Below are 24,672 nucleotides of genomic sequence, written 5' to 3'. Positions count from 1 at the left end.
TTAGGATGGGGGCCTAGAGAGGGAGAAGAAGGGCCACCGCTACAATGACACAGGATGCAAGTGGTAAGATGACCTGACATCTAGTCACTTTCAAAGCCAGTCAGCTACGGAGACATTGTGATTAACTGTCTCTGTTAAATCTAGGCACAAGAGAAGGCCTACTCCAGCTCGGGACCCACCAGGAGATTCGTCTGCTCCCCTATAGGCCAGTCCAAGCTGTAGTGCAAAAATTAGGAGACAAAACTTTCAGACAGGTCAGATTACAACGTAAACGTGTATATCCATAGCCCTAGAGCATCTCCTAATAGACACAGTAGACTTGCTGCATGTAAACAATTCCTTATGTCTTCTCTAACAAGTTTGGTAAGTAATAAATCGTAAATCCATCTTGAAATATCAATTTTAAAGTTAAAAAATAAATGGTTTTTAGGATTTAACTGAATAGATTTGAGCAAAACATTATAAAAATCTCCTCAAGGGACTGCATTGAATTTAGCAGAATTTATTGTTTTATTATGTAATTTAATGAGCTGGAATTGAAGCTCATCGTTATGGCAATCATAAAACAAGGCAGACAGGATTAAAATTAGAAAACCAATGACCTGGATGTTACCGCAAAGTGTCATTGTCTTAATGTGTAACACAAACATATCACAACAAGGGTAAAACCAAGGATTAGGCCATCTCTTGTCTGTTCCCTTGATGCCATTTAGACAAATATATAGTTCTGAAAGGGATAATAGAAAGTCAGAGCTTTGCATCTTATTCCATTTTGCAAACGACACATGACATTCTAAGACCCTTATTACATCCCGAACTGCAGAGCCATTCAAGTCTTTCTCCCATATACGTGTTTTTTTTTTTAGATCAAAAGGAGAAGAAAAAAAATAGAATTTCTACCATGGAATAAAACAATTTTTTTGAATATAAAATAGGTTCAAAGTTATGTTCCCTGCACACTGCAGAATTTCTGCTGCAGATATATCTGCTACATAAATCACGATTCAGACCTCCACCGAAAGCAGAATACGCTCCGAAATACATTGCTGTCTATGAAGTAGGAATCGACCGATATATTCACAATTTTGTCATTTATCTGTATCGACATCTAACCTTGCCGATAATGCGTATTGCCCACGACAAACGGGCCCGGTGAACGGTGCTGCTGGCTGCTTTTTTGCAAAGCTGCCCTCTTGGCAAAACTGCATCTAGCAGCGAAACATGTCGAGGGGGGCCGAGTGATTGATTTTAATGCAGTGTTCACTCCTAGATCCTCAGTGTATACTGCAGATTAGAGATGAGCGAACAGTAAATTCGATTCGTCACAAACTTCTCGGCTCGGCAGTTGATGACTTTTCCTGCATAAATTAGTTCAGCTTTGAGGTGCTCCGATGGGCTGGAAAAGGTGGATACAGTCCTAGGAAACTCTTTCCTAGGAATGTATCCACCTTTTCCAGCCCACCGGAGCACCTAAAGGCTAAACTAATTTACGCAGTATAAGTCATCAACTGCCGAACCGAGAAGTTCGTGACGAATCGAATTTACTGTACGTTCGCTCATCTCTACTGCAGATACACAGGGGAGTTAAATATTGAGTGAGAGTGGCCAGATCGGCACTCCTATGTGACTATTATATGAAGTGCTTGCCCCTCAGTGCCCGCAGCCCTGCTTGCCCCTCCGTGCCCGCAGCCCTGCTTGCCCCTCCGTGCCCGCAGCCCTGCTTGCCCCTCCGTGCCCGCAGCCCTGCTTGCCCCTCCGTGCCCGCAGCCCTGCTTGCCCCTCCGTGCCCGCAGCCCTGCTTGCCCCTCCGTGCCCGCAGCCCTGCTTGCCCCTCCGTGCCCGCAGCCCTGCTTGCCCCTCCGTGCCCGCAGCCCTGCTTGCCCCTCCGTGCCCGCAGCCCTGCTTGCCCCTCCGTGCCCGCAGCCCTGCTTGCCCCTCCGTGCCCGCAGCCCTGCTTGCCCCTCCGTGCCCGCAGCCCTGCTTGCCCCTCCGTGCCCGCAGCCCTGCTTGTCCCTCCGTGCCCGCAGCCCTGCTTGTCCCTCCGTGCCCGCAGCCCTGCTTGTCCCTCCGTGCACGCAGCCCTGCTTGTCCCTCCGTGCACGCAGCCCTGCTTGTCCCTCCGTGCACGCAGCCCTGCTTGTCCCTCCGTGCACGGAGCCCTGCTTGTCCCTCCGTGCACGGAGCCCTGCTTGTCCCTCCGTGCACGGAGCCCTGCTTGTCCCTCCGTGCACGGAGCCCTGCTTGTCCTCAGTGCAAGGAGCCCTGCTTGTCCTCAGTGCAAGGAGCCCTGCTTGTCCTCAGTGCAAGGAGCCCTGCTTGTCCTCAGTGCAAGGAGCCCTGCTTGTCCTCAGTGCAAGGAGCCCTGCTTGTCCCCAGTGCAAGGAACCCTGCTTGTCCCCAGTGCAAGGAACCCTGCTTGTCCCCAGTGCAAGGAACCCTGCTTGTCCCCAGTGCAAGGAGCCCTGCTTTAAAGTGCCCTAAAATAAAAATGCACGGAATATCGATATAAGTTATCGGCTATCGGCCTGAAAGTGCACAGGTTATCGGTATCAGCTCTAAAAAAAAAAAAAAAAAAAAAACAATATTGGTCGATGCCTACTATGGAGACAAAACATTTACGAGCGCTGTTCCAGCTGGTGCCTGCTATTTGTCCAACCGTGTTTTCCAGACATTCCGCATATACTGCGTGTGAACAGAGCCTGACAGTTTTTCAATCCAAAAGCATTTTACTTCCTTTACTCAATCTTACTAAGTTAACATGTATTTGTTTCTCATCCATTTCAGTAGGTAATTTTATCAACTCATGTGGTCAACGATATCCAGACATTTGCAACTCCATTTGGCAAAATATTTATTTATAATAAATCTGTTCAAAAGCAGTTGGTCACATCAGTTATTCATTTTACATTATTGGGCTATTACAATGGTATTGATAAACATATATAAATGAACTGCCTTTTTGTACATTTTACAAAAGAAAACAAAAAAAGGAAAATAAAAAACAAAAAGGGGAAAAAAAACAAAAAACAAAACAAATAAAAGGTCAACAACAGAAACACATGGAAAAAGAACAGGCGGATTCCGTAAGACCAAAAGGCAAAGCAGAATGAGTTGCTTGCACTGAGGCAATTGCTGCCATTATTGTTACCCGTACAAGTCCTCTGCACCATCAATGCAACAAGACTTCAGTTTAGGTGCAGGCTTTGAGAACGGAATTAGATGTCATGTACAGTAGCAGCCCCAGTTAACTGAACAACAGTACTGCATGTCAACACTGGGAATGGTTTCTGATAGAATTTCAAGCTGCGCACAGTACTTTTTACACCCGATTAAAACATTTCATTACTCCCATTCAGTAGTTCCTGGTGGCTTTGATGTCAAATCATACATTACTCGAGAAATTCCTGGGATCTTCTTAATTTCGGTCACCATTTTCAAAACAACCTACAAACAAAGATGCAAACAATGCATAAACATTTAGACCACAAATTGATCAAATCTGGTTTTTATTTAATTTGCATTGTACTTAAAATTACCAATTGTTTAAATCGCTTTTTTGTATTAAAAAGGTTTAACATTTTAAATTTTTGTAAGTTTAAATTTCACTATCTATATTCAAAAACAATCCTGAAATCTTGCAATTTTCAGGCTGTTCACATAGCTTAATATGAAGATTAGGCTTACTGCAGTGGTGTGGAGGAAAAAAAACAAAAAAATCCAGTTGTCCTGGTACGTAGGTAAAGGTAAATAAGGTCTTTATCAATTTATTTAGTTTTTGCACTTTTGTTGTTTTCCTCCTCGTCCTATAACAGCCATAACTCTTATTTTTCCCCATCTACAGACCCATATTAGGGTTTGTTTTTTGTGGGACCAATTGTACCTTGTAATCGCACCTTTCATTTTTCCATAACTTATGCGCCGAAGCAAAAAAAAATTAATTTGTGAGGTAAAATAAAAAAAGAAAAGGCAAATTTGGGGATTTTCTTTTTCAGCCCATTCACCTTCTGGTCAAACTTACATGTTATTTTGATATTTTAGGTCGGCCTGATTACACCAATACCAAATGTGTTTAGTTTCCGTCATATTTTACCTATTTAAAAAAAATTCTGACCCCTATAACATTTTTATTTTTTTCGTATACCGGGCTTTATGAGGGCTAATTTTTTTGTGCCGTAATCCGCTGTTTTTATCGGTACCATTTTGTTATTGATTGGACTTTATGAACGCTTTTTACTTCATTCTTCTGGGATATGATGGTATAAATGTAAACAACGCAATTCTGTGGTTTAGATTTTTTTATGTTAACCCTATTGACCATATGGGATATATAATGTTATATTTTAATAGTTAGGACATTAATGCACACGCCAATACCAAATAAGTTTATTTTTATTATGTCTACATATATTTTTTTTTATATGGAAAATGAGAGGTGATGTGAACTTTTAATATGGAAGGGGTTAATGTGTGTTTTTAAACTTTTATTTAACTTTTTATTAATTAAAAAATGTTTTTTTAATACACTATTAGTCCCCTTAGGGGACTTTTATTAGGAATCATTAGATTCCTCATACAGATAAATGCAGTTCTATTGAACTCCATTGATCTGTGTGACCTGTGCTCATTTGGTTGAGCCTGCTCCAGGGATAGTTAAAAAGTTGCCTTTAGACGCTGCTGTCAACTTTGACAGCTGCGATCTAAAGGGTTAATAGCCAGCATGCAGGCTATTAGCAGTGGCCTCAAGCTACTGAAATCAGCTGGGGCTGCAGTGTAGGGAGCAGGCTCGAGTCAGGAGCCCGGCTACATACACCTTGAGTGCAGGCATAATAAAGCCAAAGGGGGAAGTAGGTCTGGCCCTGCTTGAAAAATTCACCTGCCCGTCGCCCGGAACTGCATGTCCTGGGCGTCTGGCGACAGGATTTCCACATCCCTGTAACTGTTCAGTACAGAACATTTCCAGCAGTGTCATCATTAAAGACAGGATTACAGTTAAAGGGTACACCAGTATATAGATAAGACAATAGTTAAGACAATAGCTGATGGTCAGAGCTCAGCCCACCCAATCCTTTCTGTGGTATGACTAGAAAAACACTCCTATTCGGTTAAGTTTCCACTTGTTTTTTTTTTTCTGGCAGTTTTTGGAGTACTGCCACTGCAGTTTTTGAGCCAAAGCCAGAAGTGGATCCATAAGGGAGGGGAAGTATTTCCTTCCTTTATATGTCCTATTCCTTTTGAGTACACTTCTGTTATTGGCTCAAAAACTGCAGTGGCAGTATTCCAAAAACTGCCAGAAAAAAAAAAACAAGTGGAATATTTACTTAAATGGCAGTTATTTCTTCCAAAAACAGCACCACATTTGTCCTTGGATTGTGTTGGGTGCGGTATTACAACTTGACACCATTAACTTCAATAGCACTTAACTGCAATATCACACAAAACCTGAGTGTTTTGCTGTTTTGTGTTAGTTTTTTTTTTTTAAATCAGCTGTTATTCTAATCCTGGATAACTCCTTCAACACCTACCAAAATAAATTGCAAAGATTTATCCAAAAACTTCCCAAATCCCATTTAAAATGTTATTGTGACCCAAATCTCCCAAAAATATATATACTAAAAAAAAAATTAAAAAAAAATGCAATAGATATTATCAACATCATCATCATAATATTAAAATAAAAAAATAAAAAATACAATACCTCTTCTGGTATCTCATTGCCTGGAGTAGCAGCAATGCCAGTCATAAAATCGCTGGTGATAAAAGTGCGGATAACTACAGACCTCTGACATGACGGTTGTTTTTGTAAAGGATCTCGATCAAAATGTAATGGTGTCAATATGACAGGCATCTGGCTGATCTTGCTGGCATAACCTGTGAGAAGATAAAAATAGAAACACAAGTAAACCATAGGTGCAATGTGATCCAGGCAGTATAAGGGAACTGCGATGTCCTTAACCCCTTAAAGCGTACCTGTCATATATTAAAAAAAAAAAAAAAAAAAAAAAAGTTGTTTTTTTTTGGATCTAACTCAGTACCTAATCCTGATCATGTACATCTAATTTTTGTGCGTCTAGCACATTCATTTTGTTTTATTACACTTTTAATTTAGCTCACTAGTCTGAATTCCTCTCAAAGGGACGAGGCTTGGCCTCACTGTGCAGGTCTCCACCCCCTCCCTCTCTCAGTATGCTGTCTATCACATCTCCCCTGGCATCAGACCAGTCGGCAATCGCCGCAAATCGCAAATGAATTCACACTTGCGATTTGCGGCTATTCCGGGTCATACGGGTCTATGGGGACCTGGTGACCCAGAAAATAAGGGGAATCGCGGTTGTTAAAGACACCTACGATCCCCCTAAAGGGATGGGAGTGAGGTGGCAGGGGTGCTACCCCTCCTATCCCTGCTGTTGGTCGTATAGACGCGACAACCAATAGCAGATCGGGGGCAGGGGGTTATCTTTCGGTTTACCCGTTCTGCCCACCAACAATAGTATTTTCCAACAAGAGTGCCTCCAGCTGTTGCAAAACTACAACTCCCAGCATGCCCAGACAGCTATTTGCTGTGTGGACATGCTGGGATTTGCAACAGCTGGAGGGCTACAGTTTGGAGATCACTGTGCAGTGATCCAACTGTGGCCCTCTAGATCTTGCAAAACTACAACTTCTAGCATGCCCAGACAGCTGATTGCTGTGTGGGCATGCTGGCATTTGTAGTTTTGCAACATCTGGAGGGCCATAGTTTGGAGATCACTGTGCAGTGGTCTCTAAACTGTAGCCCTCCAGATGTTGCAAAACTGCAAATCACAGCATGCCTAAACAGCAAACAGCTGTCACGGCATGCTGGGAGTTGTAATTACGTACCTCCAGCTGTTGCATAACTACATCTCCCAGCATGTTCATGCTGGGAGTTGTAGTTTTGCAACAGCTGGAGGCACACTTGTTGGAAAATACCGAGTTAGGTAACAGAACCTGACTGAAGGTTTTCCAAACAGTGTGCCTCCAGCTGTTGCAAAAGTACAACTCCCAGCATGCACGGTCTGTCAGTACATGCTGGGAGTTGTAGTTTTGAAACAGCTGGAGGTTTCCCCCCCCATGTGAACGTACAGGGTACATTCACTCGGGCAGGTTTACAGTAAGTTTCCTGCTTCAAGTATGAGCTGCGGCAAATTTTTCACCGCAGCGCACTCCTAGCAGTAAACTCACTGTAAACCGCCGCAAGTGCAAATGTATCCTAAAAACACTACACTAACACATAATAAAAAGGTAAAACACAACATATACACCCCCCTTACACTGACCCCGCCCCAATAAAAATGAAAGACGTATTGTACGGCAGTGTTTCCAAAACGGAGCCTCCAGCTGTTGCAAAACAACAACTCCCAGCATTTCCGGACAGCCACTGACTGTCCAGGCATGTTGGGAGTTTAGCAACAGCTGGAGGCACCCTGTTTGGGAATCACTGGCGTAGAATACCCCTATGTCCACCCCTATGCAATCCCTAATTTAGTCATCAAATGCGCATGGCGCTCTCTCAGTTCGGAGCCCTGTCGTATTTCAAGGAAACCGTTTAGGGCCACATTTGCGGTGTTTCCGTACTCTGGAGAAATTACACTACATATTTTGGGGGGGCTTTTTCTCCTTTTACCTCTTATGAAAAGGAAAAGTTGGGGTCTACACCAGCCTGTTAGTGTAAAAAAAATAAAGATTTTAGACTAACATGCTGGTGTTGACCTTTACTTTTTATTTTCACAGGAGTTAAAAGGAAAAAAAGACCCCCAAAATTTGTAAAGCAATTTCTCCTGAGTAAGGAAATACCCCATATGTGAACGTAAAATGCTTTGCGGGCGCACAACAAGGCTCCGGAGTGAGAGCGCACTATGTACATTTGAGGCCTAAATTGGTGATTTGCACAAGGGTGGCTGATTTTACAGCGGTTGTGACATAAATGGAAAAAAAATACCCACATGTGCCCCCATTTTGGAAACGACACCCCTCACGGAACGTAACAAGGGGTATAGTGAGCCTTAACACCCCACAGGTGTTTGACAAATTTTCATTAAAGTTGGATGGGAAAATTAATGCTGGCGTTACCCTAAATTTTTCATTTTCACAAGGGAAAATAGGAAAAAAGCTCCCCAAAATTTGTAGCCCCTTCTTCTGAGTAAGAACATAGCCCATATGTGGATGTAAATTGCTCTGCAGGCGAACTACAATGCTCAGAAGAGAGTGAGCGCCATTGGGATTTTGAAGAGAAAATTTGTCCGGAATTGCCAGAACAATGGACCCCTCCCACATGTGACCCCAATTTGGAAACTACACCCCTCACGTAATGTAGTAAGTGGTACAGTGAGCATTTACGCCACACAGGTGTTTGACAGATTTTTGGAACAGTGGCAGTGGTCCGTGAAAATGAAAAATTAAATTTTTCATTTGCTCAGCCAACAGTTCCAAAGATCTGTCAAAAGCCAGTGGGGTGTAAATACTCACTGCACCCCTTATTACATTCCGTGCGGGGTGTAGTTTCCAAAATGGGGTCACATGTGGGGGGGGGGGTCCACTGTTCTGGCACCACAGGGGGCTTTGTAAACGCACTTGGCCCTTGACTTCCATTCCAAACAAATTCCCTTTCCAAAAGCTCAATGGCGCTCCTCCTCTAATAAGCATTGTAGTGCCAACAGAGCACTTGACATCCACACATGAGTTATTTCCATACTCAGAAGAGATGGGGTTACAAATTTTGGGGGTCATTTTCTCCTATTACCCCTTGTAAAAATGAAAAATTTTGGGAAAAAACAGCATTTTAGTGAATTTTTTTTTTGTTCATTTATACATCCAACTTTAACAAAAAGTCGTGAAATACTTATAAGGTGTTGAGGCTCACTATACCCCTTGATACGTTCCTTGAGGGGTGTAGTTTCCAAAATAGTATGCCATGATTTTTTTTTTTTTTTTGCTGTTCTGGCACCATAGGGGCTTCCCAAATGCGACATGCCCCCCAAAAACCATTTCAGCAAAATTTACTTTCTAAAAGTGAAATGTGACTCCTCTTCTGAGCATTGTAGTTCGCCCGCAGAGCATTTTACGTCCTAACATGGGGTATTTCAATACTCAGAAGAGATGGGGTTACAAATTTTGGAGTGAATTTTCTACCATTACCCTTTATAAAAATGGTAAATTTGGGAAAAAACTGCACTTGAGTGAAAAAATAAATTTCATTTACACATCCGATTTTAACGAAAAAGTCATCAAACACCTGTGGGGTGTTAAGGCTCACTGGACTCCTTGTTACGTGCCTTGAGGGGTGTGGTTTCCAAAATGATATGCCATGTGGTTTTTTTTTTCTTCTATTCTGGCACCATAGGGGCTTCCTAAATGCGACATGCCCCCCAAAAATCAATTCAGAAAAACTCACTCTCCAAAATCCCATTGTCGCTCCTTCCCTTCTGAGCCCTCTACTGCGCCCACCGAACACTTGACATACACATATGAAGTATTTCCTTACGCGAGAGAAATTGGGTTACAAATTTTGAGATGCTTTTTCTCCTTTTACCTCTTGTAAAAATTCAAAAACTGGGTCTACGAGAACATGCGAGTGTAAAAATTGAAGATTTAGAATTTTCTCCTTCAATTTGCTGTTATTCCTGTGAAACATCTAAAGGGTTAACACACTTACTGAATGTCATTTTGAATACTTTGAGGGGTGCAGTTTTTTTTATAATGGTGTAATTTGTGGGGTATTTCTAATAGGAAGGCCCTTCAAATCCACTTCAAACCTGAACTGGTCCATGAAAAATTCCGATTTTGAAAATTGTGAAAAATTGGAAAATTGCTGCTGAACTTTGAAGCCTTCTGAGGTCTTCCAAAAGTAAAAACATGTCAACTTTATGATGTAAACATAAAAGTAGACATATTGTATTTGTGAATCAAAATATAATTTATTTGGAATGTCTATTTTCCTTACAAGCAAAGCAGAGAGCTTCAAAGTTAGAAAAATGCTAAATTTTCAATTTTCAAATTTCAATTTCATCAAATTTTGGAATTTTTCACCAAGAAATGATGCAAGTATCCACAACATTTTTCCACCAACAAAGTAGAATATGTCACAAAAAAAACTAATCTCGGAATCAGAATGAAAGGTAAAAGAATCCCAGAGTTATTAATGCTTAAAGTGAAAGTGGTCAGATGTGCAAAAAACGCTCTGGCCCTACAGTGAAAATTGGCCTGGTCCATAAGGGGTTAAGGACGCGGACCTTTTTTGTAATTTTGACCACTTTCACTTTATATATTAATAACTCTGGGATGCTTTTACCTTTAATTCTGATTCAGAGATTGTTAAAGTAGAATATGTCAAGAAAAAACTGTGGTAAATTTTCGTCTTTACTTGCATCCTTTCTTGGAGAAAAATCCCCAAATTTCATGAAAATTTTGAAAATTATGCATTTTTCTTACTTTGAAACTATCTGCTTGTAAGGAAAATGGATATTCCAAATAAATTCTATATTGAGTCACGTATACAATAGGTTGGCTCATAAAGTTGACATGTTTTTACTTTTTGAAGACATCAGGGGGGTTCAAAGTATAGCAGCAATTTTCACAAAAATTTCAAAATCTGAATTTTTCAGGGACCAGTTAAGTTTGAAGTGGATTTCTGTGAGAAATACACCATAAATCACCCCATTATAGAAACCCTTTAGGTGTCTCACAAGAATAGCAGCAAAAGCTGCATTTTTTACACTAACATGTTCTTGTAGCCTCATTTTTTTTTTTCATTTTTAAAAGTGGTATAAGGAGAAAAATCCCCCTAAAATGTGTAGCCAAATTTCTTTCGAGTATGGAAATACATCATATGTTGACATAAAGTGCTCTGCGGGCTCACAATATGGCTCAAGAGGGAAAGAGCAACTGTGGGATTTTTTAAAACAAATTTTACTTTCATGGTTTTTGGGGGCCATATTGCATTTACCCCCATGGTGCCAGAACAGCAAAAAAAAAAAAAAAAAAAAAAAGGCATGGCACACTATTTTGGAAACTACACCCCTCAAGGAACGTAACAAGGGGTATAGAAAGCCTTAACACCTCACAGGTGTTTGACAACTTTGGGTTGAATTTGGACGTTAAAATGGAAAATTTTATTTTTTAACATAAATGGTGTTACCATTTTTCCTTTTCACAAAGGGTAATAGGAGAAAATGCACCCCAAAATTTAAAACCCAATTTCTCACGATTAAGAAAGCGCCCCATATGTGGACGTTAAGTGCTCTGCTGGCGGACTACAGGTCTCAGAACAGAAGTAGCGCCACTGGACTTTTGGAGAGAGAATTTTGCTGAAATTGAAGTCGGGGCCATGTGTATTTACAAACCTCCCATGGTGCCAGAACAGCAGAAACCCCCCACATGTGACACCATTGTGGAAACTAAAACCCTCCAGGAATGTAACAAGGGATACAGTGAGTATTTAGTCACAGGTTTTTTGAACGGTGGGCCGTAAAAGGGAAAAATTAGATTTTTAACACTAAAATGATGGTGTTACCCCCAAATGTTTCATTATCACATGGGGTAATATGGGAAAAGGCCCCCAAAATTTGTAGTGCAATTTCGCCTGAGAAAGAAAATACCCCATATGTGGATGTAAAGTGCTCTGCGGGCACATTGCAATGCTCAGAATTGAAGGAGCGCCATTGGGCTTTTGGAGCGAAAAGTTTATTGGAATTGAAGTCGGGGCCATGTGCGTTTACAAAGCCACCATTGTGTAAGAACAGCAGTAACCCCACATGTGACACCATTTTTGAAACTACACCCCTCAAGGAACATAAGGATTATAGTGAGTACTTACACCTTACATGTTTTTTGAACAGTGGGCCGTATAAGTTAAAGAATTGATTTTTAACACTGAATTGCTGGTAGTAAGAGAAAAAAAGCTCCACAAAATTTGTAGCCCAATTTCTCCAGAATAAAGAAATACCCCATATAAGGCGGAAAAGCACTATGCAGGTGTAAAACAGGGCTTAGGAGTGAGACAGCACCGATGAGATTTAAGGCCTAAAGTGGTGCTTTGCACTGCAATGGTTGAGGTTCTGACATAAAAAAAATAAATAAAAAAACTGTGCCACAATTTTCAAAATACACCCAAGGAAGGAAACAAGGGGTACAGTGAGTACTTACACGTCACAGTTTCTTTTTTGAAGAGGGCCATAAACTTAAATAAAAAATTTTTTTTTTTAAATTAACACTAAAATGCTGGGATTACCCAATTTTTTTTACATTTTCAAAAGGGGTAATGGGAGAAATTGTATGTCCTGGTGCGGAGGTACTTAGCGCATCAGGACGTATATTTACGTCCTGTGTATGACCGCCATTAATCCCTCAGACGCCGTGATGAATACAGATCAAGGCATCTGTGGCAATGCAAATGTTAAAATAGATTATTGGATCGCCCGCAGCGCTGCCGTGGGGATCTGATCATCTGTAATGGCGACCGGAGGTCCCCTGACCTTCCTCTGGCCGTCTCCTCGGGTCTTCTGCTCTGGTCTGAGACCGAGCAGATCAGAGCAGAAGAACGCCGATAACACTGATGAGTGTTATGCCCTATGCATACCACTGAAAAGTATTAGCAATCAACTGATTGCTATTGATAGTCCCCTATGGGGACATAAAAGTGTAAAAGAAAAGTTAAAAATGTCAAAAAAAATTAAAATATTTGAAAAATCCCCCTTTTCCCCATTTTACCCACGAAAAACAATTTTTTAGAAATATATTTGGTATCACCCCCCCGATCCCCGCCTGGTCTGAATTGACCAGCAATATCCGGCGATTGCTGACATGGGGGGGGGGTCTTAGGACCCCCCTCGATGATGTGCCAGGATGCCTGCTCAATTATTTCAGCAGGCATCCCGGTCCGGTCCTCGACCGGCTAGCGGTGGGGACCGAAATTCCCACAAGCGTACCTGTGTTCCCCAGGTCCTCAAGGACTCAGGATGCAGGGTGTACGCCCTTTGTCCTGAAGAGGTTAAAACCAGGCTGGGTGAGACAGAAAAATCATTTTCATATATTGCAGCACAATTCACTCTCGGAAATAAATACGGGGAGATTTATCAAAACCTGTCCAGAGGAAATGTTGCCGAGTTGCCCATGGCAACTTATTAGATCGCTTCTTTCACTTCTCAGAGGCCTCTTCAAAAATGAAAGAAGCGATCCATTTGGTTGCTATGGGCAACTCAGCAACTTTTTCTCTGGACAGGTTTTGATAAATCTCTTCCATAAAGTTTAACCCTTTCAGGATGGGGCCATTTTGTTTATTCCTCTTCGCCTTCTTTTCTTATAGACATAACTTATAAAATGTTTCCATCTAAAGACCAGTATGAGGGCTTGTTTTTTGTGCCACCAATTGTACTTTGTAATGACATTAATTTTACCTCAAAATGTACAGTTAAATTATATGGGGAGGGGGAAAAAAAAAAAACACCATTTTGCTAATTTTGGGGGATTCCGTTTCTATCCATTGCACCTTTTGTTAAAAACGACATTATCTATATTCTGTAGGTCCATATGATTAAAGATTCCCAATTTATATAGGTTTTGTTTTATTTTACTACTTTTAAAAAAGTCTAACTTTTTGTACGAAAATTAGTATGCTTAAAATTGTCCACTTCTGACCCCTATAACTTTTAAATTTTTCCGAATACAGGGATGTATGAGGACAAATTTTTTGCGCCGTGATCTGTAGTTTTTATCTGGGCCATTTTTATTTAATGGCACCTTTTGATCAAGTTTTATTCATTTTTTCTAGTATATGAAGTGACCAAAAATACGCATTTCTGCATTTTGGAATTTTTTTCCGCTTGCGCCTTTGACCGTGTGGTTTAATTAACATAATATTTTAAATAGTTCAGACATTTTCACATGCGGAGATACCACACATTTAGTTTAAGTTTTTTTCAAAAATTGGAAAGAGGGGCAATTTAAACTTTAGGGAAGTGGTCAATGCATATTTATAACTTTTATTATAATTTTTTTTTTTTAGTCCCCATAGCAAACTTTAACATGCAATCTTTAGAATGCATACACTGATCAATGCTTCTCCATGGGAGAGCAGTGATCAGTGTTATCTGTGCTCGATTGCTTCAGCCTGGCATAGCTGACTGCAAGGTTGGAGCACCGATCGGACGGCAGGGAGGAAAGTAAGAGACCTGCCATCCTCCCAGCTAATTGGGATGCCGCAGTTTTGCCACAGTAGTCTCGATCGGCCAACTGCACTAGCCGGAAACGGGATTTACCACTTTTAGACGCGGTAAGTTGATTGCGGCATCTAAAGGTTTAATGCCGAACAGAAGCCTGATCGGTGATGTCCGGCATTAGCCGTGGGTTCGGGATGCTGATGGCAGCAGCAGCTGAGCGTACAACATACAGCGGGAGCCCACAGTGAATGTAAATATACGTCCATTTGGGGGAATGGGTTAAAAAAAAAAAATAATAATAATAAATGTGATCAAGCTGTATGACCTGGACTACAAGTAGATGAGCTGCATTTGGTGGCCATGTGCTAAAATGTGTGCATAAAGTGTTGTGGGTCTAATATATGACCAAAGAGTGAACATACTGTATGCCAAAAAGACAATATGACCCTTATTTACTATTGTGTTTCCGACTTTTATTGGGTTGTGGGCCACCATTATGTCTGCACCCAAAAAAAAAATTATAATAAAAAAAACACAACAACCACCCAACTTCACACCACAAAAAAAAAAAAAAAAAAAATGGAAAAGGGGTGTGGCTTCATGATTCCAGACTTATTCCATTTACTAATAAATAAAAAAAAAAACATAAAAAAAAGACAATGAATACAAGGCTGGTAATTCTCACTAGGAAAAAAAATGGTCAGAACTTTCCCCCCCCCCCCCCCCCCCCTACCTTTGCATCCCCATACTAAATAGAGTGGAGTCATGCTAGTCTGGAACAACATTCCATACTAATAAAAAAAATAAAAAAAAAATAAAAAAAAAAACACTTAAAGGAGTACTCTGGTGCAGAGTACTCCTGCTCCGGCTGCAAAATAAATGAAAATAAACCATCACTCACCTCCCTGGGTTCCCGCGGAGCGCCACTACAGCTGATCGGTCCTCCAGTCCATCCTCTTCATACTTCTGGGTGTAACTAATCATCACATGGCGCTCAGCCTATCGCCGGCCGAGGCAGAACATCGCGGCGGCCGGCGATAGGCTCAGCTCCATGTGACTCTTCGTTACACCAGGAAGTATGAAGCGGATGGACCGGAGGACCGATCAGCTGTAGTGGCGCTCCGCAGGAACCCAGGAAAGTAAGAGATGGTTTATTTTCATTTATTTTGCAGCCCGGGCAGGAGGGAGCAGGAATACATTGCACCATAGTACTCCTTTAATAAATCAGGGCCACTCTGTCTGTATACTTAAGTGTATTACAGGGCGATTGATTTCAATTTGTAAGAAGACAGGTTACTGCACACAAAAAAAAAAAAAAAAATTATAATAAATAATTATTTATTATTATTATATATATACACACACACACTATCTATATCTCCACGTATATATTTATTCTCCAACTAAAAAATAAATCAGTAAGTAATAAGCAACAATGTCATACTAACAGCATAGAATCTTACCAGACTCTCTTAAAATATTATGTGCCTCAAAGTCAGCTTGCCGCAATGTGCTGAGAACTCCTGTGGTTAAAAAGGTAGGAGTAACATCGGTGGGGGGTTCTTTCACGGGTGGTCCAAACACATATACAACTCTGAAAAATACAATGGTACAAAATCAGGTGAAAACTACTTCCCATATCCCAAATGTTGTAGAATAATAAACTGCATGTCAAAATATATAGGGGGGAGATTTATCAAAAACTGTGCAGAGGAAAAATTGCCCAGATGCCCATAGCAACCAATTGGATTGCTACTGTCATTTTTAATAGGTCTCTTTAAAAATGAAAGAAGTGAGCCGATCTGCACAGGTTTTGATAAATCTCCCCCAGTGTGTAAATTCTTGAGCTTCACCTTTTCCCCACTAGCTTGTGTTTTGGGGTTTTTGAATGATCTGACTCTACCTGACCATAACAAAAGAGCTGTAACCAGGATGCTCTATATGGCCTGTAAAGTCATTGCTGAGCATTGGCTGGAACTAGTTCATTGACAAAGTAAACTGGTTGGTGAATCTGGAAAAGGGGTGTATCACGAGGGCAATGCTCTCAAATGTGAGAAACTTTGGGAATTTGGACAAAATGAGCCAGATGAGGCTTCGTTTATTACTCATGCTGGTTTTCATTAGTTCGTACAGCATAATATACCACTGCGACAGAATTTTCTTCTGCCCGTTCTGTGACATATTATTGTACTTTATTTTTTGAGTGGGGGCAGGGAGGGGTTAGGTCTTTACTGCTGGGGGACCACAATTTACGTGTGCGTTTTGTTCTTTTTTTTAATAACAAACTTAAAGTAACTAAAATAAAATAAAAAATTGATACATTGCATTACCTGTTAATATTGTGACACATTCGAGGAATTAACCTGGCTAGGTACATGAGAGATTCCCAGTCTGGGGCATCTTTACTGGAGACACCACAAACATAGCTGTAAGAGCGACAGTCACCCTATAAAATAAAAAAACAAAAACATTTCTATGAACCTCAAAGAACCCATTGTTATAACAGACCACTTCAATATTGGGCACATGTATGAAGCTGAATAAACAAAGCTAACCACTGAAACCCTAAAAATGGATCCCAAGAGTTCAATTTCAGCGTACTTTAATGAATCCAGCCATAAACTGTACAGAAAAGATCATATGTTAAGATCCCACTCGGTCAGTGTGCAGGACTAAATAAATAGAGTTTTGTTTTTTTAATACAGAGCCAGATCTATTACAACAACTAGTAACTGCACTATGAGGGGGAAGATACGTACAGGGTCCTCCAAGGGTAAGGTAATCACAGTTAAAGAGCTGAACCAATAAGCTGTAAAAAGTGCATTACAGAGGGCCTATTTAAAAGGCGTTGTCCTATCACAAAAGTTTGCCTTCTGGGGTCCCCCACAATCTCGAGAACAGGGACCCAAGTCTCTTGTACAAACCAATAGGTACCACAAAAGTATTCCAGTTAGGGAATAAGGTAGATAGAAATCTACTAACACAAAGGCCCAAAAGGGGCCCACAAAACTCTCTCTTTGATATCTTAACATATAAAATTTTGCTTTTATTTTATCCAGATAAAAGAAAAAGAAAAATGTAATCATATATCAAGTGTTTCACGAGTTAAAATGTTCAGGGAACAGCTGACTAAATAAATTAGGTAGCACCAGTGCTTTGTTTGATTCTCCCTGCATGATACAGTGCACTGGTGCTGGCAGTCATGCATGTGCATGGTAACATTTACTTTCTATGGGAGCTGCTGGAAATAGAGAATGAATGGAGCAATGGTGCACACATGTGATAGTCACTCTGTTCTGGCTGGAGACTGCCCCCATTCTTGAGATTGTTGGGGGTCCCAATTCTAATAGTCTCTGTCTGTGTAATTTATCTACACACTGGGTCATCCTGAGAGATGTCCTGCGTAGCATACGAACAGAATCTTGTTGGTAAATTATGAAGGCAGATTTTTTTTCTAAATGTTTATTTTGTATAAATGTATTTCAATATTAATTCCCTTTGCAATTACAAAGAAAATGTAATCCAATATTACAGAAATCATAATTGACAGCACCAAAAGTCACCATGCATGTCCCTAAACATGAATACTAAAGTGATAGCAGAAAAAAAAAAAAAAAAAATACTCACTTGCACCCCAACAGTTTTAATAGGCAACAAGAAGGCATTCAGTGAATGTAGACTAGTAATGTGCATGAGTTTCTCCTGGTCCTCTTCTGATGTACACGCTTTGACTCTTTGAAGGAGGGTGTGAGGCTGCAAGAGATTATATATTCAGCGTAATATTCACATAATATTACAAAAGCGATCTACAATTTACAGGAGGCCAGGAGCATTTTTCATATTATCTATTAAACATATCTCCACTTCTGCTATTAACAGTCATCATCGTGTGGTCATAAAAATGGGGGGCTGCAGCAGTCCAAATTACTAGAATAAGCTAGGCTGCAATTACATTTAAAGGAAAACTGTCAGCCAGTTCACCCACAATAAACCCAATATACTTGGTGATCGTGTGGGTAAACTGGAGACCATGGAGGGGTCACTTACTTTACTTTGTGCCCTGGCCACTTAGTTCTCCCCAATAAAGTTATTTTTGCCCTCTATATACTCGCGCTTTGAAGAAAGTCCCCTGGCGTCCATGTTTCTTTGGGTCCCAGAGAAAGAGACCTAACCCTGCCCCCGTGGTTTGTATATTCATGTTCTTTACATGCCATCACCAGAGCGCATGCTTTTGAAGATTTTACGTAGCTCTTAGTCCTGATGACATGAGGGCTGTGCATCTCCGGAGAGTGCTCTGCTCAGTGTAACTGCGCATGTGCCGGGCCCTCGCTGCTCCCAACTTGCATAGCGAGGGCCCGCCACTTGCGCAGTTACACTGCGCAGAACGCTCTCCAGGGACGCACAGCTCTCACGTCATCAGGACTAAGAGCTATGTAAAATCTTCAAGCGCATGCACTCTGCAGACAGAGCGCAGCGTTCCGGTGATGGCATGTAAAGAACATGAATATGCAAACCACAGGGGGCGGGCTTAGGCCCCTTCCTCCGGGACCCAAAAAAACATGGACGTTGGGGGACTGCCTTCAAAGCACGAGTATAGAGAGGACAAAAAGAACTTTATGGGGGAGAACTCAGCGGCCAGGGCACAAAGTAAAGTAAGTGACCCCTCGTTGGACTCCAGTTCACCCACACTATCACCCAGTATATTGGGTTTAGTATGGGTGAACTGGCTGACAGTTTTCCTTTAAGGATGTGCTAATTGTAGTGGTGGTGCTAGGCAATGCAGCCTTGTCCTTTTCTCTTTATTGTGGCAAGGTAGCAGTACCACTGTTACAAATAGAAGCAGCAGTGCTTGAATGAACATCACAACCTCCTTAAAACAGCTGATCGACAGAGGAGTTGATAGACTGCTGGAATCTAATATGGATAACCTATTCAGAGGATAGGCCAACAATTTTTAAAGGATGAATAACCCAAAACAGGTAAAAAAATAAAAAAAATCAGAAAGGAAGGTAGCCAAAATAAATATTCATACCTTTTTAACGCTTGCTGAATAATCTGCAACTATTTTTAATATGTTGTTTGTTTCGGCAAAGTCTTTGCAGATATAAGGCTCTTCGGAACATATAACACGGATTGCTAAACCTGGGCCTAAAACAACAAAAGCATCATTACACTGCTAAAGGAAAAAACAATTAACCAAGTTATGCAAAATAAGTAAAAGAAAAAGGAAGAGGTTGGACATTGGAGGAGAGTAGACAGGGTCTCCGTGACTGCAGGTTTCTGTAATGAGGCTTCACCGCTCTGGGATAACCATAAGCCATCGGAGTCACTTAGAAAATTGGAGAGTAATTTACATAAAGCTGTACACTTCATTACAGGGCATTCTGCCTATGGCAAACAAGGAATTTTAATTGATCTGCACTCATTGGGGAGAATTTATCATCAGCGCAGATTTTTGCGCTATGTGAAACCTGGTGAGCAAAATGTAATTGCGCACATCACTTCATAAATCTGTGCAAATGACAGGCAGCCCCTAGGGCAGTGAACTACCCTGGTTGGGAAACACTGCCCTAGAAGCCCTTTATTTTCGGATTGCGAATAGTGCTTGTCTTTTTCTCGCGCTATTCTCTCTGAAAATAACTGTGTCCTGACAGACCCCATTGACTATAATGGGGTCCATCGGGGCCCGTTATTGTCTGTCAAAATGACGGCCGTCAAACTGCAAAAAAAAATAAGTTTGACGGACGTTTTTGCCGGGGCTTAACGGCAGAGTGAAAGGGCCTAAAAAAAAGAAAGGAGATTTTTTAACACTTACCGTAAAATCTCTCTCGAAGGATCCATTGGGGGACACAGACCGTGGGTGTATGCTGCTGTCTCTAGGAGGTATGACACTATGGTAACAAAAAAGTCGGCTCCTCCCAGCAGGATATACCAGCCTCCAGGCCCTGAGCTAATCAGTTTAGTACCAGAGCAATAGGAGAGGACCGACAGGTCAATGAAAAAAACCTGACCTGTCCGAGAACCAGAAGAGAAAATATAACTGAACACACCCTCGGACAGAAAACCAAAGAGCAACCCAAAAGGGCGGGAGCTGTGTCCCCCAATGGATCCTTCGAGAAAGAGATTTTACGGTAAGTGTTAAAAAATCTCCTTTTCTCTATCGGCTCCATTGGGGGACACAGACCGTGGGACGTACTAAAGCCGTCCCTTGGGTGGGCAGATAATCAGTTAGGCGGACGGCTGTTCCACTGCCGCCTGCAGCACTTTACGGCCCAGACTAGCATCAGCCGATGCGAAGGTAAGAACCCGGTAAAACCTCGAGAAAGTGTGCAAAGACGACCAAGTAGCCGCCTTGCAAATCTGCGAGGCCGGGGCCTTGTTCTGGAGAGCCCAGGATGCCCCAACAGAACGGGTAGAATGAGCAACAACCCTGAAGGGAGGAACCTTCCCCCTACAGCGATAGGCTTCCGAAATGGCAGACCGGATCCACGAGAAATGGTGGCCTTGGAAGCAGGATGTCCCTTGCGACGACCTTCCGTAAGGACGAAAAAAAGAATAACACTGCCGAAACGAGGAAGTGACAGAGAGGTAAGACCTAACAGCCCGAACCACATCCAGTTTGTGGAGTAAATGCTCCTTAGGATGAGAAGGAGCGGGACAAAAGGACGGAAGAACAATGTCCTCATTGAGATGAAAGGCCGAAACAACCTTGGGCAAAAAGGAAGGATCTGGCCGGAAGACAACCTTGTCCTGATGATGCACCAGAAACTGAGAATGGCAGGAGAGAGCTGCCAATTCAGACACTCTCCGGATGGAGGTGATAGCAACAAGAAACGCCACTTTCCAAGAAAGGAGGCGCAGGGACACCTCCCTAAGGGGTTCAAAAGGTTCACCTTGGAGGACCCCCAAGACCAGATTCAAGTCCCAAGGGGGAGAAGGTGACCGATGAGGAGGGGCAGCATGCGCCACTCCTTGAAGAAAGGTCCGGACATGAGAATTAGAAGCCAGAGGACATTGGAAAAGAATAGAAAGAGCCGAAACATGACCCTTAAGGGAACTGAGAGACAAACCCAAAGAAAGAAGACTGGGAACAGAAAAAGTAACAGGAGACAAAACCTGAGCTTCGCACCAACGAAAATTAGACCGCCAGGTACGGTGGTAATTTTTTGCCGAGGTGGGCTTACGAGCCCTGAGCATGGTGCGAATGACTGGGGAAGAGAAACCGCGGGCTCTCAAAACCGGGGTCTCAACCGCCACGCTGTCAAATGCAGCGACTGTAAATTGGGGTGGCAAAGAGGACCGTGAGACAGGAGGTCCGAACTAAGTGGAAGGCGTAGTGGAGTGTCGTCCAGGAGCCTGACCACGTCGGCGTACCACGACCTTCGGGGACAATCTGGAGCTATCAGAATGGCGGGAACTTCCTCCACTTTGAGCTTCCTCAGAAGCCTGGGAAGGAGCGGAAGGGGAGGAAACAGATAGGGCAGAGCAAGGAATCACTAGGGCGTCCATAGCTAGTGCCAGGGGATCCCTGGACCTCGCCACAAATGGAAGGATCTTCCGATTGTGCCGAGATGCGAAGAGGTCCACATCTGGAATGCCCCAGAGGTCGCAGATCTGCGAAGACCGCTGGATGCAGGGACCACTCGCCGGGGTCGGCTGAGGACCGGCTGAGAAAGTCCGCTTCCCAGTTGAGCACATCCGGAATGTGAATCGCCGAAATGGCCGGAACATTGTTTTCCGCCCAGATGAGAATCTTTGTCACCTCGGCCATGGCTGCCGAGCTGCGAGTGCCGCCTTGCTGATTTATGCACGCCGTGGCGTTGTCCGACTGGACGCGGACAGGGCGGGACTGAAGCAGGGACTCCCAGTGAAGAAGGCAAAGAAGAATTGCCCTCAGTTCCAAGATGTTTATCGGAAGCAAGGCTTCCCGGGGAGACCAGAGGCCCTGAACCGTCCAGTCCCTGAACACACCCACCCCAGCCCGACAGACTGGCATCCCTTGTAACCACCTGCCAGTGGAGGGGAAGAAATGATAGGCCCTGAAGAAGAAAGGGGGAGCAGAGCCACCAGAGCAGAGACTGACGGATCCGGCGAGGTAGAGCAATCTTGCGATCGAGAGACAGAGGAGATCTGTCCCATCGAGAGAGAATCGCCAGTTGAAGGAGATGGTAATGAAACTGGGCAAAGGGTACGGCCTCCATGGCCGCTACCATCCGACCCAAGACTTCCATGCAAATGCGGATGGAAACTGGGACCTGGGCCCCAAGGGAGCGGACTCCTGACAGGAGAGTCAGACGTTTGTCCGGCGGAAGGCAAATCCGGGCAGAGGCAGTGTTGAATTGAAGTCCCAGGAAGATTAGAGACTGGGTGGGAGAAAGGACAGACTTGTCCCTGTTGACCATCTACTCGAAGTGATCCAGAGTCTGGAGGGTGAGATCCACAGTGGGAGCCTTGATGAGAAGGACGTCCAGGTAAGGGATCACTGAGACTCCTCTCGATCGCAACAGGGCTATCACTGGCGCAAGGATCTTGGTAAAGACCCGAGGAGCAGTGGCCAGATAAAAGGGGAGGGATACGAATTGAAAATGTCCCTCCTGAACCGCAAAAAGGAGGTACCGTTGATGGCCGGGAAATATTGGAACATGGAGGTAGGCATCTTTGATGTCCACTGAAGAAAGAAATTCCCCTTGTTCCATGGATGCCACTACTGAACGGAGGGATTCCATTCGGAAGTGGCGGATGAGAAGATGACGGTTGAGACGCTTGAGGTCCAGGATTGGCCACAACGAACCGCCCTTCTTGGGGACCACAAAAAGATTGGAATAGAAACCCTGAAAACATTCCCTTGGAGGAATGGGGACAATAACTCCCTAGAGAAGCAGGGACCAAAGAGCCTCTTGAAACTGCTTCGCCAGAGGAGGAGACCGGGGAACCCGGGACTGAAAAAAAAATGATCCCTCAGGAGAGAAGCAAACTTTATTCGGTACCAGTTGGAGACCATGTCCCTGACCCACGAGTCTTGAATGTGTGGTCCATAAGTCTCGAAAGAACAGGAGACGACCTCCCACCCGAGAAAAATCTGTGGGTGGGGGCATCACTTCATGCGGAAGTGGGTTTGCGGTTCTTGTCCCGCGAAGGCACCTGCCCCGACCCCTTATTGGGGCCAAGAGTCCGAAAGGACCGAAAGGAAGAGGACTTCCTCTGGGAAGTAGAGCGAGCCTTATTTTGAGGCAACAAGGAACTCTTTCCCCCCGTCGCCTCAGAAATAATCTCGTCAAGGCGCTTTCCAAAAAGATGGACACCAGTAAAAGGGAGCTCGGGAGCACCTTTTGGAAGCGGCATCCGCATTCCAAGCCTTAAGCCACATGGAACGGCGGAGAGCCGCCAGGTGACCCACAGCAAAGGCAGCACAACGGGCTGACTGCATGGAAGCTGTGCACAGAAATTCCCCAGCTTTAGAGCATTGGAGAACCAAGGCATACAAATCCTCTGGGGGAAGATCCAACCTGGATACCCTGACGGAGCTTTGAGCATCACAACGATATGGCTTTGGACACCCAAGCCGAGGCGAAGGTGGGAAGTAGAGAAGAGCCTGCTGCTTCAGAGGCAAACTTCGCTAAGGACTCCACCTTCTTGTCCATCGGGTCCTTGAAAGCAGCCGCATCTGCCAGTGGCAGTGTGGTAGCCTTAGAGGCGGGAAATTGGTGGGTCCACCGAGGGAGGGGAAACCACCTTAGAGACAAGGTCCTTGTCGAATGGGTAACGCACCTGAACCTTCTTCGTTCCCGGAAACCTCTTGTCTGGATGTTTCCATGCAGATTCCAGAAGGGAGTCAAATTCAGCGGGAGTGCTGAACCTTTGAGGTGCCGATTTAGCACGATGAAAGGATACTTCAGGAGTCACGTCTGAAGATCCTGGGTCCTCTAAGTTAAAGGTGTCTCTTATGGGCGCAACCAATGAGTTCACTGTTTCAACTGAATCCAAGTGGTCTTCCAAGTCAGATGGCGATTCAAAAGCCTCATCCGCCAGTTCACCAGGAGAATGAACGAGTGGAGGCAGCCCTGGAGGAGGGCGACCCAGAACGGGTACGCGGATCTGGCGAGGCAGAGTGGCAACTGCGGGAACGTCCTCTGGAGGAGCGACGTTTGTGACCAGATGACCCGGGGGGCGGGACCCACGAGGGGAACGCCCACGTCTACCTGAAGACTCAATGGAAGAGTCAGAAGATGCACCCCTAGTACGCTTGTGAGAGCGTGAGGTATGTGGAGAAGGGGAGCGGGTCCCTTTAGAGGGCTGGTGCAGGGCAGACTTCTTCAAGGCAGACACCATGTCACGGGAGGCCTCAGCCACCGAACGGGAGACTTGAGTCAAGTCAGCCATATACTGGGACAGGGAAGAAACCCAGGCTGGAGGGGCGGCCGAACCCAGCGGAACTGAAAGAGCATGCGGGGGAACCATGGGGTCTGGGGCAGCAGAGGAGCAGGCAGAGCAAGTAGGTTCA

General features: G+C 43.5%; 1 protein-coding gene across 2 annotated transcripts in view; it reads right to left on the bottom strand.

Annotated features, from left to right (window-relative positions):
- Positions 1-2,839: 2,839 nt before the first annotated feature.
- Positions 2,840-24,672, bottom strand: part of GMPS (guanine monophosphate synthase) — a 67,242-nt gene continuing 45,409 nt past the window's right edge. For both annotated transcript variants that reach the window (XM_056565001.1, XM_056565002.1), the window contains exons 11-16: positions 19,204-19,319; positions 17,799-17,924; positions 16,502-16,617; positions 15,635-15,765; positions 5,696-5,868; positions 2,840-3,444 (exon numbers count right to left, since the gene is read on the bottom strand). In XM_056565001.1, the coding sequence (XP_056420976.1) occupies positions 3,343-3,444; positions 5,696-5,868; positions 15,635-15,765; positions 16,502-16,617; positions 17,799-17,924; positions 19,204-19,319 (764 nt within the window). In that variant the 3' untranslated portion in view covers positions 2,840-3,342. The remainder of the gene's footprint in view (positions 3,445-5,695; positions 5,869-15,634; positions 15,766-16,501; positions 16,618-17,798; positions 17,925-19,203; positions 19,320-24,672) is intronic.

This window comes from Hyla sarda, chromosome 3 (assembly GCF_029499605.1).
Source record: "Hyla sarda isolate aHylSar1 chromosome 3, aHylSar1.hap1, whole genome shotgun sequence".
Taxonomy (NCBI): Eukaryota; Metazoa; Chordata; class Amphibia; order Anura; family Hylidae; genus Hyla; species Hyla sarda.
This window is presented reverse-complemented; position numbering and strand designations above follow the sequence as displayed.